The 19,241-nt window shown below is 46.4% G+C and overlaps 2 protein-coding genes and 1 long non-coding RNA gene across 7 annotated transcripts in view; 2 read left to right on the forward strand and 1 right to left on the reverse strand.

Moving 5' to 3' along the window:
* Positions 1-50: 50 nt before the first annotated feature.
* HDAC3 (histone deacetylase 3) lies at positions 51-14,754 on the forward strand. Of its 2 annotated transcripts, XM_014850247.3 has the most exons (15): positions 51-203; positions 310-392; positions 1,696-1,838; positions 6,350-6,431; positions 6,562-6,618; positions 6,740-6,795; positions 7,190-7,323; positions 7,859-7,939; positions 8,309-8,382; positions 8,544-8,608; positions 9,811-9,900; positions 10,029-10,087; positions 10,362-10,441; positions 10,754-10,911; positions 14,100-14,754. In XM_014850247.3, the coding sequence occupies exons 1-15, from the start codon at positions 149-151 to the stop codon at positions 14,167-14,169; spliced, it is 1,287 nt and encodes a 428-aa protein (XP_014705733.1). In that variant the 5' UTR covers positions 51-148; the 3' UTR covers positions 14,170-14,754. The 2 variants fall into 2 exon arrangements, with proteins under 2 accessions (XP_014705733.1, XP_070374195.1); XM_070518094.1 differs by lacking the exon at positions 1,696-1,838 and having other exon boundaries at positions 81-203.
* LOC139046253 (uncharacterized) lies at positions 9,603-18,115 on the reverse strand. The gene is made up of 3 exons (XR_011506090.1): positions 17,741-18,115; positions 13,157-13,232; positions 9,603-10,508 (listed from the first exon to the last, which is right to left on the reverse strand). It is a non-coding gene; the product is annotated as an uncharacterized lncRNA (long non-coding RNA).
* DIAPH1 (diaphanous related formin 1) overlaps positions 16,571-19,241 on the forward strand; it is a 102,120-nt gene continuing 99,449 nt past the window's right edge. For 3 of the 4 annotated variants that reach the window (XM_070518060.1, XM_044780657.2, XM_044780659.2), the window contains exon 1: positions 16,572-16,821. In XM_070518060.1, coding sequence (XP_070374161.1) covers positions 16,705-16,821 — 117 coding nt within the window. In that variant the 5' untranslated portion in view covers positions 16,572-16,704. Of the gene's footprint in view, positions 16,822-19,241 lie in introns of all 4 variants that reach the window. The other variant, XM_070518061.1, reaches the window with a different exon arrangement.

Here is a 19,241-nt window from a genome sequence, read left to right on the forward strand (position 1 = left end):
AACTCCGCAGGGGGCGTGGTCTAGGGAGGCGGGGCCTGGGCCTCCCGGTTCCGCAGAGGCAGGCTGCGTGCTTACGCAGCACGCACGACGGGGGTGGGGCAGGCGGCAGGGCGGGTGGCGGAGGCGCGGGGCCTTCTCCCGCTGCACCATGGCCAAGACCGTGGCCTATTTCTACGACCCCGACGTGGGCAACTTCCACTACGGTGAGGGATCAAGGTTATACGTGAGGGGTTTTGGGACGCGGAGGTTTCGAGGCGCGGGCTACAAGTCCAGGGATGGGAGCTGACGAACTCTCTTCTCCCACCCCAGGGGCCGGGCACCCTATGAAGCCCCATCGCTTGGCATTGACCCATAGTCTGGTCCTGCACTACGGTCTCTATAAGAAGATGATCGTGAGTCGTGCCTCCTCTGCTGGGGATTGAGGGTGGGGGCGAGCTGCGGCCCTAGGGATGGGTAGGCTGCGCTGAATGCACCAAGTGCGACCCACCCCTAGGCTGCGGGGGAGGCTGGATGGAAGGAACCAGGAGCACTCCCATGTGCAGAGTGTTGGTGGGTGCATCCTTTGACTTAATAGGAGTTACTTTTTCACCTTAGGTCAACCACCCTTTGACGTCGGGTGGACCAACCTTTGACCTAGGTTAGGGCGGAGTGGGGCTTGTTTGAAGACAGAAAGTATTTTCCTCCCTAGCATTTTAGGATGTGGGCAGTGCTGTGGCCTCAGGGAAGGGAGAGAGGCTGGATCACTGTATCTGGATGTGAGGTTACCCTCAGTTCCCACCCGTTTTCTGCGACCTCTCTTCACCTCCAAGGAGCTGGAGCTCCAGGGAGGGCTCCGAGGCCCTGTGTGTAAGTGTGATTGTGTGTGTGGAGGAGAGCAGGAGATGTCCTCGGTATGCCCTTTTCAACCTACAATACCCCTACACGGGTAATCACTACCCAACTCTCAGATAAACTGTCGCCAGCTTGGAATTTATAGCTGTGATATGCAATTATAGCAGTTAAGCTAAGCCCTTATGCGTTACGAGGGGAATTAGTCAAGAGAATGAATGAGTGTCCACTGCTTGTGCTGAGGCACAGAGAAGTGAATTGATCGTAGAGAAGACTGAGGTGATGTTAATGCATGAATCTATGAATCCCTTGAAATCGTTTGCTGGTATGTATACCGGTGGCATTTTCTGGGAAGAGAAAAGCTTTTTGTTCTTGCCCAATTTCAAAAGAAGTATGTAGAATCCTCAAAAGATAATAAATCTCTGGCTTAGCACTTTGGCACTTTGGGTTTTAATTAGAAGGTTGTCATATATCCGATATTATTTGACTCCAAAATTAAGAAGAACTCAGAGGAGAGAGGAATCAGAGTCCAGGGGAGGAGATGACTATGGAAAGAATCAGAAATGGGAGATCCAGGGAACAGAGCAGGTGGATCAGGGCTCAAGGTTGAGAAGGTAAGAAAGGCAGGACTGGAGGTGGGAAGGAGAAGGGAAGCCCGTGGTCTTTAGGGGGCTTGATCATAATAAACCACCTGGCTAATCAGAGCCTCTCTTCAACTTTTGCCTCATAGAGTGTCAAGGATTGAGGGGTAACGGGACTGCTGTATGTAGTTTTGGACAGTCCTCAGGGCTGTGTTCAGTGTGGGTGGTCTTAGCCGCATGAGTGGGGCTGACTCTGCCTGGGTTCACCTTGTGTTTCCATCCTGAGGTCTTCAAGCCATACCAGGCGTCCCAGCATGACATGTGCCGCTTCCACTCTGAAGACTACATCGACTTCCTGCAGAGAGTCAGCCCCACCAATATGCAAGGCTTCACCAAGAGCCTTAATGCCTTCAATGTGGGCGATGACTGGTGAGGGGAGGACTGGGACTTTTGATGCCAGGCACTTTGATGCCAGGCATTTCAAGGAGCATACTTGAGTGAGGTCTTGTGGCAGCAGTGGGAAGATATGAAGGGGGATCTACTTGTCAATGAATCATCATTTACGCATTTGTTTATTCAACAAATACTTATGGGTCATGCTGTAGGTCAGGCCCTGTGCTAAGTGCTGGGGAATGCAATAATAAATAATAACAGCAATGTTTTAATATTATAATTCTGCTAAGTCCAGTGAAGGAGAGGCATGTGACAGACTATGAGAGTGTATATATGGAAGAATTATCTAGCTTGGGAGTAATCTGGTCAGTGGAGGCTTCCTAGAGGAAATAATGAAGATTGAGCTGAGATCTGAAGAAAGAGTAGGAGGTAATTAGATGAAAGGTGGTTGGGAGGATAGAGAGTAAGGAGAGGAATGTCATGGGCAGTAGGGACAACATGTGCTAAGGGTGGGATAGCATATGACTCATTTGAGGAACAGAAAAAAGGCTGACCACAGAATCTGAAGAGAAGAGTAATCTGAATTGAGGCTAGAGATAGGCAGGGCCTTTAAAAAGTAAACAGCCCTATTAGGAATTGGGGTTTTTACCCCTACAGTAGAGGGAAGTCATCAAAGTATTTTAAAAAGCAAGAGAGTGATTTGACACGATCAGGTTTACATTGAGCTTGTATCATAGGAAAAGACTCAGAGTTAGGCCCCGTGGGGAAGGGAGTGGACAACGAAGATAAGCCATGATCCTTGCTCACATTCTGGTATACAGCCGTGAAAATACAGTGACCATAACAGCTACCTTTACTCAATTTATTTTTAAACTTTTTATTAGGGAAAATTTCAAATGTTTCTGAAAGTAGAATAGTACAGTGAACCCCCATAGATCCATCACCCAGCTACAACACTTATGAGCAAATGGCCAATCTTATTTCATCTGTATCCTCTCACATGAGATTATTTTAAAGCAAATCCAAGATGTCACATCCTTTTATCTGTAAATCCTTTATTGTGTATCTCCAAATGATACTCTTTAAAAAAAAAACAGTATCATTATGACACCTAAGACATTAACGGTAATTCCTTAATATCGCTGAATTTGCAATCAGTACTCAGATTTCTTCAATTGTCTCATAATTTTTCTTTTTTGCAGTTGACTTATTTAAATTAGGATCTAAACAAGGTCCACACATTGCATTTGGTTGTATGTATTTTGTCTCGTAAGACTTTTAATCTGTTATGTTTCCTTTTCTTCCTTGAATTTATTTCTTGAAGAAACCAGGCTGTAGATCCTGTAGAGTTTCCTCTAACAGCTACCATTTATTTATTTATTTTATTTATTGGTGAGGAAGATTGGCCCTGAGCTAACATCTGTGCCCATCTTCCTCTATTTTGGGATGCCTGCCACAGCATGGCTTGGTGAGTGGTGTGTAGGCCTGCACCCGGGATCTGAACCTGCGAACCCCGGGCTGCCAAAGCAGAGTGCGCAAACTTCACCACTATACCACTGGGCCGGCCCCCAGCTACCATTTATTGAGCGCTTACGCTGCAGTGCTGAGGATTGCTGGTACATCCACTGAAGTCTCACGCTGTTAGATGTAATAGACCTTTGTTTGATGTTAGGCATAAGTAAATTGAAGTTTGAGGAGATTTAGGTAACTTAGCCAGAATCACATAACTGGTCAGTGCAGGTGGCAGGATTCAAATCCAGAGCCCAGGTTTTTAAACATGATGCTAATCTGGTTCCTTGAAAGATCTTATCAATAGACGAAGCCTGGGATGGAGGTTAGAAGGCATTGAGCACCTTCCTAACCTTATCCCCACACCCCTGCTGCATAGCTTCCCTTCCTAGAATGCCCTTTGTTCCTCATTCAGCCTCTCCAAGCCCTTCCCAGCCTTCACACCACCATGAAGCTTGATATCATGAAGCCTCTCTTGACCATGCCAGCCACAGAGGTCTGTCCTGCACACGCTGCCCTGCTCATTTGGTGTTCAGTCACGTGCTGTCTTAAGAGGTTCTTGGTTTTTTGTTATTGTTGTTGCTGCTCTTTCTGAGTTCACTTTATAGGTCTGGGAACACAGAGTCAGCCCTCAGGTCACAGCCACGGCCCTGTAAACGCTCTCTGTGCAGTTAGGGAATACTACCACTGGGCCTTTTGCACTGCATCAGTTGTACCATCAAACTTAAGCTACAGTTATGCTTATCTGTGTTTCAGTTGAGAATCAGGGATTCTCTTTTTTTCCCTCCTTTTAATGAGTTTATGATTATTTGCAAAGTAATCCAATATAAAAAGCCAAATTGTACTACAAGGCTTTTAATGAAAAAAAAAAAAAAGTAAAAGAAGCAGACCTAGACCTGTCTCCCCACTATGAACCCCTCTCCCCAGTGGCAGCCGCTTTCAGTGTCTTTAGCTGTTTCTTCTGGTGTTACTCTTTGAATTTCAAAATAATAATACTCATCTACTATTGTTACTAATGATTTGTAATACTTAGGTAATGCCTACTGTGTGTCAGGTACTGTTCTAAATGCTTTACAGCCATTTGCTCATTTAATCTCAAGAAACCCTATGAAGCAGGGTGTGTTGTGGTCTCCTTCTTACAGACGAGGACACTTAGGCACAAAAAAGTTAGACAGCTGGCCCAGCCTCATGATCCTTAGTAGGCGTTTAAGAGTCAAGGTTTGAACCTAGGTAGTCTGGCTCCAGAATCTGGGCTTTTAATCATACTAACATACTCTACAGCCTCTTATAACTTGCTTGTGTTGCTATTTCTTCATTTATCAATTTTAGGCATTGTCTATCAAGCTCTTAGTATGGTAGATGAGCATTAGTCTCTCATACCATCACCCTGGCTTCTCCTCCCCTCCCAGCTTCACAATATAGTTATATCACAATTTTTATTAAATAAGTATTCTGTGTTTACATTCTTATAGCTTTGAAAGATTCATTTATTATGGAGCCAAATAGTATACTATGATTTCATCTTTTTTCTTGTACAACTTTCTGTTTTTCCTGGAGCTGATAATTGCATTGTTTTTTCATTTGTTTATTTTTCTAGGTGTCAATCACTAATTCTTCCCAAACCCTTTGAGGAACTCTAAAACTCCTTACAGTTCTCTTTTCACATGGTCAAATGTGTCAGCTGCACTGTTTTTCTTAGAGACCTAAGACTAGGGATTTTTAAGCTTTTCCCTTTTTAAAAGTCAGATTTTTTGGCCAGCCCTGGTGGCCTAGTGGTGAAGTTCAGTGCGCTCTGCTTTGGCTGCCTGGGTTTGGTTCCTGGGTGTGGCCCTACACCACTGTCAGTGGCCATGCTGTGATGGCAGCCTGCATACAAAATAGAGGAAGATTGGCAATAGATGTTAGCTCAGGGAGAATCTTCCTCAGCAAAAAGAGGAAGATTGGCAACAAATGTTAGTTCCGGGTGAATCTTCCTCAGGGGAAAAAAAAAGTCAGGTTTTTGAAGGTATAATTTGCATACAGTAAAATTCACCCTTTTTAGGTATATAGTTCTCAGAGTTCTGACAGAATGTATTGAGATATAGATTATTTCCATGATCCCACAAAGGTCCCTCATACCCTTTTGTAGTCAATTCTTTCTCTCCACTTTAGCTCCACGCAACTACTGATCTGAGGTCTGTCCCTATATTTTGCCTTTTCAAGAGTGTTATATAAATAGGGCCATACAGTATATAACCTTTTTATCAAGAATGAAGATGGTGATAATTATAGCTAACATTTATTAAAGGCTTACTAGGTACCACACACTTGTGTTAAAGGCTGTCTGTGGGTTATCTCATCATTATTACTATTTCACATATATAGGAATAAAACTCTTAAAAATGTGTGACTATAAAGAATATTATTGAACATTATGTTAAAATGTGATACACATAGAAGAATCTTTTTTATGCATTTTTTTTTTTTTTTAAAGACTTTATTTTTTCCTTTTTCTCCCCAAAGCCCCCCGGTACATAGTTGTGTATTCTTCGTTGTGGGTTCCTCTAGTTGTGGCATGTGGGACGCTGCCTCAGCGTGGTCTGACGAGCAGTGCCATGTCCGCGCCCAGGATTCGAACCGTCGAAACACTGGGCCGCCTGCAGCGGAGCGCGCGAACTTAACCACTCGGCCACGGGGCCAGCCCCCCACATAGAAGAATCTTTTAAGAAAAACAAAGTTCATGTTCTCTCTCAACTTATTTCCCTTTCATGTGTGTGCTCAAGTACTTAGGAGCTGCCTACTTCTCTCCCCAGCTAGGTCATAAACTCCCTAACAGAATTCAGTGCTTCTTTACTTCCCATCTAGTGCCTTGCACAGAGCTTGGTACATGGTTTGGTCTAAAATATTTGTTGAATAAATTTGCAGATAACTCTGGTGTGTAGGAGGGGGAGAGAGGGTTATGGAAGAATGGAGATTGGAGGGGTGTGGGGTGGAGAGAGAGGCGTAGGAAGGGCCTGGACAAAGGTAAAGGGGCTCCAACTTGTTCCTGTTTCCTGCAGTCCAGTGTTTCCCGGGCTCTTTGAGTTCTGCTCTCGTTATACAGGCGCATCTCTGCAAGGAGCAACCCAGTTGAACAACAAGGTGACAGTAGCCCAAGTCCTGTTCCCCCTTTCCTGTGGGTGCCTGGACTCAAGGCCTCAGCCCTCACCCTGAGCTCCCAGTTTTGGGGGTGGGCAGGAGGAGGACTATGAATTGGGTGTTTGTCTTTCAGATCTGTGATATTGCCATCAACTGGGCTGGTGGTCTGCACCATGCCAAGAAGTTTGAGGTGAGTGAGGAGGTGATGGGGGAGACACTGGCTACCCTAGGGAAGGTGGTCGGAATGACAGTAGGGGGTAGCTTGGTGGAAGAATTGTTCCTTTCTTTGTAAGACCACTATCTCACCATAGGCCTCTGGCTTCTGCTATGTCAATGACATTGTGATTGGCATCCTGGAGCTCCTCAAGTAAGTAGCCCAGGAGGAGACCTGTGGGGGGAACTTAAAGACTCTTGGCTGAGGAGGTCTCAGACTTCCCTGGCTCTGGCCCTGACCTTCAGCCGCACACTAGCTTCTCCCAAGTTCTTGATGCTTTCCTCAGGCTGCTTCTTCCTTTACTCTGCTGCAGATTCCCTGCGCCTGCTCACATTTCAGTCTTCTCTGCACATCCCTCTCCTGTCCCTGACTCCAGGCTGGAGCCTCAGGGTAACCCTTAGGTAACTGGTGGTATTAGGTTTCAGGTGACTTGGGCCAGAGCAGACTCTTCATAATTCCATACCCTGTGTTTGGTAGGAGTGGGTTGGGAGTTTTTTCTTCCTGGGGTTCACCTCTGCCTCAGACCCTGGCTTCGCCCTCACCCCAGGTACCACCCTCGGGTGCTCTACATTGATATTGACATCCACCATGGTGACGGGGTTCAGGAAGCCTTCTACCTCACTGACCGGGTCATGACCGTGTCCTTCCACAAATACGGAAACTATTTCTTCCCTGGCACAGGTATGGGAATAGGGACGGCCGTCTCCTTCACACCCCTCAGCTCTTTACCATGACTGCCTCCTTCTCAGCCTTCAGGTCTCAGCTCAGATGGCCCCTCCTCCGGGAAGCCTTTCCTGACTGCCCCAGTTAACGTAATCACCTCATTCCCCATTACTCTATCATGTCACTCTGCCTGTTTCTCTCAGAGCACTCACTCCTATTTGTATTTACTGTGGTGTTTTGTTTTGTTTACTGTCTCCCTCCTGTTCGTGCCCACCCCCAAGAAGCTAAGCTTGGTGGGATTTCATTCATTTCAATTGTTCTCTTTACTGCTGTATCCCCAGTGTCCAGTACACAGCTTGACTCATAGTAGGCCCTCAGAAAGTATTAGTTGAATGAATGCAAGCTGCAAGAGACTTAGTGGCTCTAGGGAGTGTGTGGTGGAGGGATGTAGATGGAGTGAGAGGCCCTCAGTGCATGGGTTGGGGTTGGAGCAGCTGAGTTGTGGATGCCTCCTGTCCATGGCTGCCACTTCCTACCTCCCACTTCCCTATAGGTGACATGTATGAAGTTGGAGCAGAGAGTGGCCGCTACTACTGTCTCAATGTGCCGCTGCGGGATGGCATTGATGACCAGAGTAAGTACTGAAGTCTTCTCCCTGCTCACTCGTCCTTTTTTCTCTCCTTGAGTTAACCTCTTCTGCCTGGTATTGTCTGCTGTTGAGCCAGGTGTCCTTAAGGATGAATGGCCTTCAGAGGGACCATGAACCCCCCAGGAATTATATGCAACATATTATGTGTATGTGCATTTTTCTGGGAGAAGAGTCATTAGCTTTTATCAGTCACTTGGAGGGGTCTGGGACCCCTTCCAGAAGTTCAGAACCAATCGTTTGGTTCTTTGGGTTGCCCCTTTCCTGAGCTGCATGCTCTCTCAACCCCTTTTCCTTTTGTTCCCTGTCTCCCCATCCCCTTGGGGTGCCAGGTGCCCATCTTTGGCCCTCTCCCAGGTTACAAGCACCTTTTCCAGCCAGTTATCAGCCAGGTGGTGGAATTCTACCAACCCACGTGCATTGTGCTCCAGGTAATACTGTCAGTGCCTCCTCAGGGGGCTCTGCCTGGGCTAGGGAGAAGAGGGCAGGGAAGGGGAGAGCCCCAAGGTTGGTAGGGGAAGGGAAATGAAGGACATCTGGGGCATTCTGCTCAGTTATCTCACTGAAGCTGCCTGGCCTTTGCTTTTTGCAGTGTGGAGCTGACTCACTGGGCTGTGATCGATTGGGCTGCTTCAACCTCAGTATTCGAGGACATGGGTGAGCCTTGCCCTCCTCCACTCCCCCAGGGTTTCAAGTGGCCTTGGGCCTCAATACATGGCAGTTGGGGAATAGGCCTCACCTCCTCTTGGGAATCAGAAATAGCTACAAATTTTACTTGAACCAGAAATGTCACCTTGAACAGGGTTCCACAGCTGGTCATTAATTTACAATAGGTTTTTACTAAGCACCTGTTATGTTCCAGGCATTGTACTAGGAGATGGAGATGCAATGGGGAAACTCCCATGGAGTTTACAGGTTAGTGTAGGAAACAGACAAAAAATGAGTAAGCCAACAAAATAAGTAGATTGTTATAAGTCTATGGAGGAAAGAGATAGAAAGGTAGCATGCAGGATAACAGTGGGGAGCCTACTTTAGATAGCATGATTTGGAAAGGATTTTCTGAGAGGGTGAAATTTTAGCTGAGGTGTGGGGGCTAAAAGGAGCGAGCCATAAGAGGAGGAGAGAGGTCTGTCCCAAGCAGTGAGCAGGGCCCACACAGAGGCCCTGAGGCAGGAAGAGCTGGTATAGCAGGGGAGATGAAGTAAAACCAGTGAGACAAGAACACAGGGAGCAAGCTGGAGGTGGTGTCAAGGGGGTCTGAGAAGTCGGCAGTGGCAAGTTGTGCAGAGCCTTTAGACCCTGGTAAGGCATCTGGATTATATTTCAAATATGATAGGAAACCTTTGAAAGATTTTAAGCAGGGAAGTGCCAACTCGTGTCTTAAAGTGACTGCTCTGACTGCTGAATGGAGAAAGGCTTGGGGTGGGAGTGGAACAGGAGTGGACGTGGGAAGACCAGTTAGGAAGCTCTTGGTGTTTAGGCAGGAGATGTGGTGCTCGGCTAAGGTGGAGGAGGAGGCAATGGAGAGAAGTAGATGATTTGAGTTAGATTTTGAGGCTAGAACTGACAGCATTTGTTGGTGCATCTATGAGAATAGTTGATTAACAGTTGGGGTGCCAGGGTGGGTGTTGAGCAGGACAGAGGTGGGAGTGCGCTTTATTTTAAAATTTTTATTGAGACACAACATGTATGTAATTAAGTGCATGTATCTCAAGGGTATGACTCAATGAATTTCACTACCTCGATCAAGACGTAGAACATTTTTAGTTCCCTTGTTCCCCTTCCCAGGCAATACCTAGAGGTGTATACTTTGGCTTTTGGTAATTTCCTCCACCCATTCCTCTGGTTCTTTTTAACAGGGAGTGTGTCGAATACGTCAAGAGCTTCAATATTCCTCTACTGGTGCTAGGTGGTGGTGGCTATACTGTCCGAAATGTTGCCCGCTGCTGGTGAGCACAGTCCCTGATTTTCCTCCTCCCTGTCATCCAGTGTGTGAGCTAGGGGCTCCCTGAGAGATGGCCAGGTGGGCACTTCAGCCCACTTGCTCAGCCTTTCCCCCTCTGCTGGTTGGTTTCAGGACGTATGAGACATCGTTGCTGGTAGAAGAGGCCATTAGTGAGGAGCTTCCCTATAGTGGTAAGGACCACCCCGTGATACACACAGGTTTGTGTATGTATACACAGGAAGGTTATTCTCACAAGACTCCAAAATGGCCTGGTTTGAAGGCAGATGGGAAATTTGATACTTTTAGAGCTCTGCAGACTAAATCCCTGGGCTCAGAGCAGGGAAAAGATTGGGCAGCTATTGTGTAGGGGTTTTGAATGGGAAGGGAAGAGATTGGGAAGTCTGGGGACCTGCCTGTCTGTCTCTGAGCCATACCTCCTTCTCCTAATCTCCCTTCCCCACTAAGAATACTTCGAGTACTTTGCCCCGGACTTCACGCTCCATCCAGATGTCAGCACCCGCATCGAGAATCAGAACTCACGCCAGGTCAGCAGCTCAAAGAAGCTGAACACAAGGGTTGGGGAGCCCAGGAGAGGTCCAGGATGTGGGAAATCTGAGAAGCCAGAGAAGAGAAGAAAGTTCTCAGCCATCACTATCACTATTATCAGCTAGGAGGCAAACCAGTTTAAAGTAGAGGCAAACGGAGTTGGGAAGAGGGACACTTATCAGGTAGGGGACTCGAACTAGGATTTGAAATAGAATTAAAACTAGGACAATAGGGGTGAAAGGCAGCTACAAGGGTAGATGCCCTGGGAATCACTGGGAGCTGCTCACTCTCTATTCCTTATTCCCAACCAGTATCTGGACCAGATCCGCCAGACAATCTTTGAAAACCTGAAGATGCTGAACCATGCGCCTAGTGTCCAGATTCATGATGTGCCTGCAGACCTCCTGACCTATGACAGGACTGATGAGGCTGATGCAGAGGAGAGGGGTCCAGAGGAGAACTACAGCAGGTCTGGGGGCAGGGACTGGAGAGCAGGGGAAAATGGCAGGCTTGTTGGGAAGGTTAGGAGGGAAAAAGTAAATTGGTAGGTATTAGCTTAATTGTCCCTGGCTTATCTCCTTCAGTATGCCTACTCTTTGGTCTGCTGCAATTCCACACTCTTTTTTTGCCCTGTTTTTAATGATGTAAGTAACATATGTTTATTGTAAAAATTTTAAACAGCACCAAAATATGTTGTTTGCTTTTCACGTAATCCTAGACCCATTCCACAAAGTAACCACTGTTAATAGTTTGAGTTGTATCTTTTCAGACAGACTTTTTTCTATAGATTACAAGTATACTATTCAACATGCACATATAAACACAAACACACATATACACTCATTCTCAGAGTTTGTGTAGTTTTTTTTTTTTTAATGCAAGTTGGGTCATTCTATACATATTGCTCTACAACTTACGGCTGGTTCTTTTTTTTAGCAAAACAATGTATCTTTCCACGTCAATATATATAGATCTCCTTCATTATTTTATCAACTGTATAATATTCTGTTGTGTGGATGCAGTATAATTTAATCAAGTATCACTGATGGACATTTACATTATTTCCCATTTTTTCCCTATTAAAAAGAATGTGGCGGTGAGCCCCCATACATATATATCTTTGCATGCTTGTTTGAGCGGGTTAGATTCCTAGAGTTGTTGCTGCTAGGTCAAAGGCTGTGTACACTAAAATTTCTTATATTTGCTGCCAACTTGCCTTTCAAAAAGTCTGTAATAGTTTATATTCTTGCCAGTATTTTACTCACTCCTTCCAGGTTCTGAGCTGGATAGGTCACTGCCTGTATACTGCTCTCTAAGGCCCTTTGATTTCTTTCCTCTGTTAATTTTTTCAGGTGTGATAATTGTATTGTGGTTATTTTTTTTAAGTCTGTATCTTTCTGTGATACATATTAAAGTATTTACAGATGCCGTGAATTAGGGAAAAAAGAGACTTGGATAGAAATTTTTTAAAATCCCCAAACGGGCTTTTCTGAAAAATGAAGGGAAAAGACAACGAATCCAGAAGTGCAGAAAACAGATGCACTTAATGGAGAACAGATTTCCTTATGTGATTGAGGGATAACCACAGCTGGACACCTGCAGGACGCTTGGTCCTGCTCCCACACAGTGTTAGAGGTTTGAGCTGGCTCTGCTGCAGAGTCTGATGGACTTCTCAGTCTCTTTCAGCATCTGCTTTTCTGTCTTGGAGTTCAGGCTTCCAGATCTTTCCTCTGGTCCTGGGCTTTACTGCTCAGACCCTTGGGACTACTCCAACCCTCCTCCTCCATGAATACCCCCTTATTCCTACTTCTCTTTTTTTAAAGATTGGCACCTGAGCTAATCTCTTGCCAGTCTTCTTTCTTTTTTCTTCTTCTCCCCAAAGCCACCCCCAGTACATAGCTGTATATTCTAGTTGTGAGTGCCTCTGGTTGTGCTGTGTGGGACGCCACCTCAGCATGGCCTGATGAGCGGTGCCATGTCCACGCCCAGGATCCGAACCCAGAAAACCCCAGGCCACTGAGAGCACGCAAACTTAACCACTCGGCCACAGGGCCAGCCCGTTATTCCCACTTCTGTTTAAGGAGGTATCTGAACACCTTGCCTCAGGGATTCCTTTTTGACCCATCATCTCCTTCTCAGCTTCTCTAGGTCTCTGAGGCTTGACTTTTCGAAATAGATTTTCTTTGACTTAAAAACAGGTAAAAACTTGCTTTTAAGTTCTTCCTTTTGGTAAAGGTTGTCTTTTTCATCTATAGTTCCAGGCTGGTGTCTGGGCCTAGTCTCTGCATTATACCGCCCCCTCTCAACAGCCAGCAGACGCCTCAGTCCTCTTCCTGTCCTAAGCCCTAACTCACTGTCAGACCACCCACTGAGTTCCTGTTCTTTGATGCCTATATCTCCAGCTTGCATATCATTTGCTGAGTGGTAATGATGAGTTACCACTTTTTGTGGGTTTGCTAAGCACCAGATTCAATACTAAGTGCTTTATATTAAATCGTACATATCATCATGTCATCATTCTGCTGCCGTCAGGCAACCCTAAGAGGTGGCTGTTATCCTTAAATTACCAGAAGAAGAATCTAGGACTCAGAGAGGTTAAATAACTTTCCGAAGGTCCCACAGCTAGTTAAATAACAGAGCTGAGATTCAAACCCAAGTCTCTGACTCCACACCCTTAACCTTGTGCACCTGGAGGTAACTGAGACATTGCTTACCAGGCAGATAAGGCCTTTCCTGACTTAGTTCCCCAGCTTCTCTTTGATGACTTTCTCTCTTCTTTCTCAGTGTCAGCTGTGGGCAAGAAAATTCAGTTATCAGTTATTGATATTCTCCAAGAGAATAGTTTTCAAAAAAGAAAGGAACCAGTATTGAGTACTTATTGGGCCCTGTGTTGCTTTCACATCCCTTCACTCACTACAGGTTTATAATATCCTGTCACTCCTTTGCTTGAAACTTCCCTTTCCATTGCGCTGAGAAGAAAATCCAAATTTCTGACCATGGGTTTAAAAGGCCCTGCATGCTGGCCCTTACCTACCTCCCTGGTCTACATCTCTGACTACTCTCCTCCATGCACACTACTCCCAGCCATCCTGGCCTCCTTGCTCTTACTGGAATACATCAGTCTCCTTCCACCTTACAAGGTCTGTTGTTGGTTTTCTTGCAGCTTGCAATGGTCTTCCTGAGATCTTTGCCTGGCCAGCACCTTCTCAGACTTTGGGTCTTAGCTTCTTAAAACAGCTTTCTCTAATAATCCTGTTTGAAATTTTACCCTTTTCCTCCCATCACTCTTAGTCACATCCCTTTATATCATTTTATTCATAACATTTTCCACCATCTGAAATCATATTTATTTGCTTACTTTGTTGGTTATTGTCAGTCTCATTTATTAGGTATGTTTTTTGAGATAGGCAGATATTTTGTCTGACTTATTCTCTACTGCATTGCTAGGTCTTGTAACAGTGTCTGGCACAGAGTAGTCTCAGTGGTTATTGACTACATGAATGGACGAATGACGAGTGATTAGTCTCTACCAACAGAAGGAGAAGAGTGGTTCTCTGACAAAGGGGGCCTGAGAAATGGCTCCAGTGAGCATGCCTATGTGGGAGAAGATTGGAAGTTGGAGAGTGGGACCCTGACCTCTCTCCCCTTGTTTTGCAGGCCAGAGGCACCCAATGAATTCTATGATGGAGACCATGACAACGACAAGGAAAGCGACGTGGAGATTTAAGAGTGGCTAGGCTTGCTGTGTCCTAAGGAATTCCTTTTTACCTCTTGGTTGGGTGGGAGGGAAAAGGTGTGGCTCCCCCAGCCCTGGACTGGTCACCTTCAGGGCTTTTACCAACACTAGGGGAGGGTTTAAAGACCACATCTGGTTCTTGAACCAAATATCCCCTTTCCTCTCCTTCCCAAGGCCTAACAATGGTACCTATTAGGGATTGGATGGGGACAAGGATAGCTGTCTGTCTCTAGGACATCCTGAGCAGTGGGCCCTAGAAGCCAGTCCCAGCCCCGCTGACCCCCTTATTCCTTCCCTGCTTCCCTCCAATCCAGAGACCTTGAGGGCTGAGGAGTAATAGGACTGAGGTTGCCTCTGACTTCCTCCTTTCCTGGATTCTACTGCAGGCTTTGCTTCCAGTGCAGGTGAAGATTGAGGGATTTTAGGAGGCTCTGGCTCCCTAACACCTTAACCCCAGATCATGGGAAGTACGATTTTGAGTTGGGGGAGGATGTCAAAATGTCCTGTTCTGACTTTTGGCTTTATGTCCATTTTACCACTGTTTTTATCCAATAAACCAAGTTGGTATTTTTTGTACCTTTTGCCTTTCTGAGAATATTCTTAATTTTTGCTAGCTGCCTAGATATGAAGGGAGAGGAAATGGAAGTGATGATGTATATAATAAAAATCATAGTTAACATTCCTTCAGCACTTAGGTATATGTATTCAACATGGATTATCTTACTCATATAGGGACTTAATAGAACCTTCTGGTTACGGGTTAGACAGACCTGGGCAGATCAGTATCTTAAGAGAGGGAGTAGAGGATAACTTCAGGTTTTTGAACCTGGGCATTTGAAATGGTGATGCTAGTTGGTGAAGATACACTGAGATAAAACATGTCAAGTGCTTAGCACAGTGCCTGCCGTAAGTAGTTGCTCATTATCTTAACTGTCTATGTGAAGAACGATGCTAGATACTGTAGTAGCCAAAACATGGACCCTTCCCTGGAGGAGTTTACAATCCACTAAGGAGTGAGATAAAGGCTATAGCAGATGTGGAAAGTGGTACAAGAAAGAAGAGTAATAGCTGGGTCACTGCTTCTGTGCTTTGATCTTGTCTTTCCTCAACACTCCAGCTTAGAAAGTAAGTAGCTTTTGAACGTTTTTGGACAAATTGAGTTCGAAGTGTGGGCTGGACAGCTCTATGCAACTTTCCATCAAGCAAACAGAAAGTGGAACACGAGGTGAAGGCCAAATTTAGGGTCCGGCCAGCTTGGCAGAGTCCCTGTAATATAGCAGGCCCTAGACAGCAGTAGGGGCTCTAGAATGAGTCACTGACTCTACCCTCCAGGGACGTACATTTGAAATCTTGCCAGCTGTGGGCAAAATAATTTGCTCCATACTTTGAGGGCCTACTGGGTGCCATATACTTTTCACACATGAGACAGATGTACCTGAGAGAATGGATGACATTACTGAGGAGGAAGTCAAGCTAGAAGAGCAAAGAACATACTCTCGGAGAACACCTGTTCTTTTCACTCAGGTTTGGTTTCTGTCAGTAGGGAATCCTGGTTAAGCATAGGGCTTCGCTGTCAGACTAACCTGGGTTTAAATTTCTATCACTTAATTACTTGTCCTTAGGCAAGTCACTTCAACTCTCAAAGTTCAAATTTACTATCTGTAAAATGGTGAGACTAGTGGGATTTATCACATGGCATTGTGAGGATTCACTGAGAAAATAAGAGTGTTTTGTATAGTTGCTGGCAGAGAGCAAGTGCATTGTAAATGGTAACTATTATTACTATTTAGGCACACGTTGGCAGTAAGTAGTTTTTCTAGATAAGAAACACAACTAGAAAATAGCAGACCTGCAATTCAAAACGAGGTAATCCAACTCCAGAGCTAGTCAAGTTCCAGTCTAGCACTTGCCTTGGACCAAGCGCTGTTCTTGGCACCGTAGCTTTCAATATATGGTGGCTGACATTTCTTTTTCATGTGCGTCCTTGGTATGGCCCACATGAAAACTGTATTATCCTGGAAAGCCCAGCACAAAATTACCTGCCAAGAAGACAGTTTCATGCAATTTTTGGTTCAGATAATATTCTGGGCTGGGGTGTGAGAGGGTCCAGGTTTTACAGCCACGTGGGCACTGCGTGGGAGAGATGAGGCCTGCGGCGCTCCACCCGCCAGGGGGCGCCGTTCCGGGTTGCGGCCGCGGAGAGTTGCACCGCCCGCTCAGCACCCCCCGACGTGAGTCCGAATGGTTAGGCCCGCCGGGCAGGTAGCGCGTTTCCGCGGCTTCCCTCCACCCCCGTCCCTTCCCCCATTGGTAGGGGCTGCGGGTCCGGGCGGAAGTGGGGCAGGCGGGCGGGAGCTAGGCGTCGCAGTTGTATATTCATGAGGCGTGCGCAGCCGGCATGCTAATGAGGCGGGGCGCGGCGGCGGGCAGAGGAGCTGCTGGGCGGCGGCGGCGGCGGCGGCGGGCTCGGAGCTGCCTGGCGGGAGCGGCGTAGGCGCGGGGTCGCTCTCCAGCGCGAACCTGGACATGGAACCGCCCGGCGGGGGCCTGGGTCCCGGCCGCGGGACCCGGGACAAGAAGAAGGGCCGGAGCCCGGACGAGCTGCCCTCGGCGGGAGGCGACGGCGGCAAATCCAAGAAATTTGTGAGTGTCCCTCCCACCCGGCTCTCTCAGCCTGGCCCCGTAACCGCCCACTGGAGCCCGGAGACCCCAGCAGTCGGCCCCAGGGGTTCACGCCCGTCTCTAGGGAGCCGCCCCCGCGCCTCCCTTCCTCCTTTTCCTCGGTCCTGGGCTCCGCAGCCCAACATCCTACCCCTCCGGGACCTCAGGGAGCCCCGGAGTCCCACCCGGCTCTTGCCCCGGCCACCCGGGGCTTCCTTCGTCCCCCAGCCGGCACGCTCTGCCCTCCGCCCCCGTAGCCCCGGCCGGTCTCAGCCTCATCTCCTCTCTCTCTCAGCCCCACTTCCTTTCTTCTTCCTCTATTGCCCGAGGTATCACTATCTTGGTCCTCTGTGCTTTTCCGGGTCCGTTTTCTCTTATTACCCTTCCCCCCTCTTTTGATCGTCTCTTATTTGCTTCTCCAAAGGTCACTTCCTTCTCTAAGATTGATCCCTTTCACCTGCTAACTTTCCTCCCGCCCAGTCCCCCCTCTGGGCCCTCAGCCCGGTGTCACCTGATAATTCTTCCCCACAGGAATGTTACCTGGCTTGAGCCTTGCCCTCCCTCCTCCCTTGGACGTGTCCTTGTGATTGCAGGAGCGGGGTGCTGCCCAGGTGCTATGGTCATTGGCCATGACGTTAATTTGCTTCCCAGTATTTCTCTATCCAGAGAACCTGTCTCTTTGCCCTGTTGCTTAGCACTTTTCAGGTTGTTAGGACTTCTCATGCTTATGCCCTTCTTGACCTAGGATGGTGATAAACCTCCCCCGTGGGGAGGAAGTTAGACGGCAATTCCAAGAAGTTTGTGCCTAATTGAATTGCTTTTCATGCATTTCCTGTGATAACCATCCTCTACTCTTCTGCCACCTCCTGTGCCCCAAGGCTACTGAGATTCCTCTTCCTACCTGTAGAAGAGTATTGCTTTCCTCAGGTGCCAGTTACTTCCAATCCGAGTCTGAAGGAATACTGATAGTCATATAACACTGTCATTTTTCTTTACCTTTGCCCGCACTAAATCTTCTTTTTTACTCCTCTCTCCAAGGAGCTATTTTTTTGCTGCTTACCGTGAAAGCTTTGAAAGACATGGGGCACTATCCCAGAGAGGAAAAGAGGCTTGTATCTTAATAATCATTTGCTAGTTGTAGTGGTAGTTTTTTAGTTTTCCTGTCCAGGTAATTACACCCCTACTCCAGTGTCTCTTTTTGCTAAACAAATGGCTTCTCTTTCCTCTTTCCTCTTTCTTTCTCTTATCCCTACTCCTTAGCATTCTGACCCAACTCCCCAAGTTTGGGAAGAAAACTGATAAAGTGATAGAAACAGGAAGAACATGTTGCTTTGGGACCTAGAGGGTTGAAATGTGGAGAGTACTAAACAGAATTAAAATAGTGACTCATCTCTTCCTATTTCTAGCAAGGCAGGTGCTTCTGGACTGTCCTTTCCAGTGACTTACAGGCTGTCAATAACTCCCTGTTTTTGTCTGGCCAACATCTTTCTTTCCAGAAATGCAGGGTAAATAGTAGTGATGACCCTTCCCGTATGGTGACTAAAGCAACATTTACCTGTTTCTTTAGGATAAGAATCAACCCTCTAGTTAGAGAGCTTTTCTTCTAAGACTTAAGTTCTAGGGCCCGTATTTCTTCTATTTCTGTATCTTTTTGTTTTGTTTTTGTTTCCATGGGTACTGTTTGACCTTCCTCACCCAAATTTCAACTGTTCCTGCTGATTTATAGCGACCTCTGTGACTTGTAAATGTTTTTCAAGTGCTTAATAGAATTTTATATGTGTTTTTTAATCTAACACTTGTTAGATCACAAATTTGTTCACAAATTTGTGAAATCTACTAAGTGTGTGGTGCTGAAAGGTGAGATAGCTGAAGAGACTCAACTTCTTTTCACCTGTTTTTTGGAGTGTCCACAGAGTCTTGTATATGCTGAGTGGATTTGGCTTAGAGCTGTTGGTATTTACTTTAGAGAAGGTGGAGCTGAACCAAGTTCTCCTTTTCTTTCAGAGGTGTTGGTCTTAACTCTTAACCTGCTGAATTTTAAAAACTGTGTGCCATTGCATTGCGGAGAATTGCATTGGTAGCTAGGGGATTGGAAAGTTTCCAGGAAAGTAGTGCTTCTTACCCCCTTTATTGCCGACTATAACGTACCTCAAGGCATCAAAATATTCTCTTTCTCATTGCTCTTTTTATGAGAACTCTGTGGAAATGAGAGATTAGGAAGAGCGTTGCAGTCCACTTCTGTTTGTGTCAGTGTATGTATTTGGGGGTAGGTAGAGTGGGTGAGATTGCTCATGCATTTTCCTTACCCATGGCTTAGTTTTGTTGAACTATAGGCTAAAAGTGAACTCAGAGATGTTTCGCCTACTCCACCTTTTCTAGAGCGCGTCCTCTGGAACTCCGTT

Source organism: Equus asinus, chromosome 9 (assembly GCF_041296235.1).
Source record: "Equus asinus isolate D_3611 breed Donkey chromosome 9, EquAss-T2T_v2, whole genome shotgun sequence".
NCBI classification, from domain to species: domain Eukaryota; kingdom Metazoa; phylum Chordata; class Mammalia; order Perissodactyla; family Equidae; genus Equus; species Equus asinus.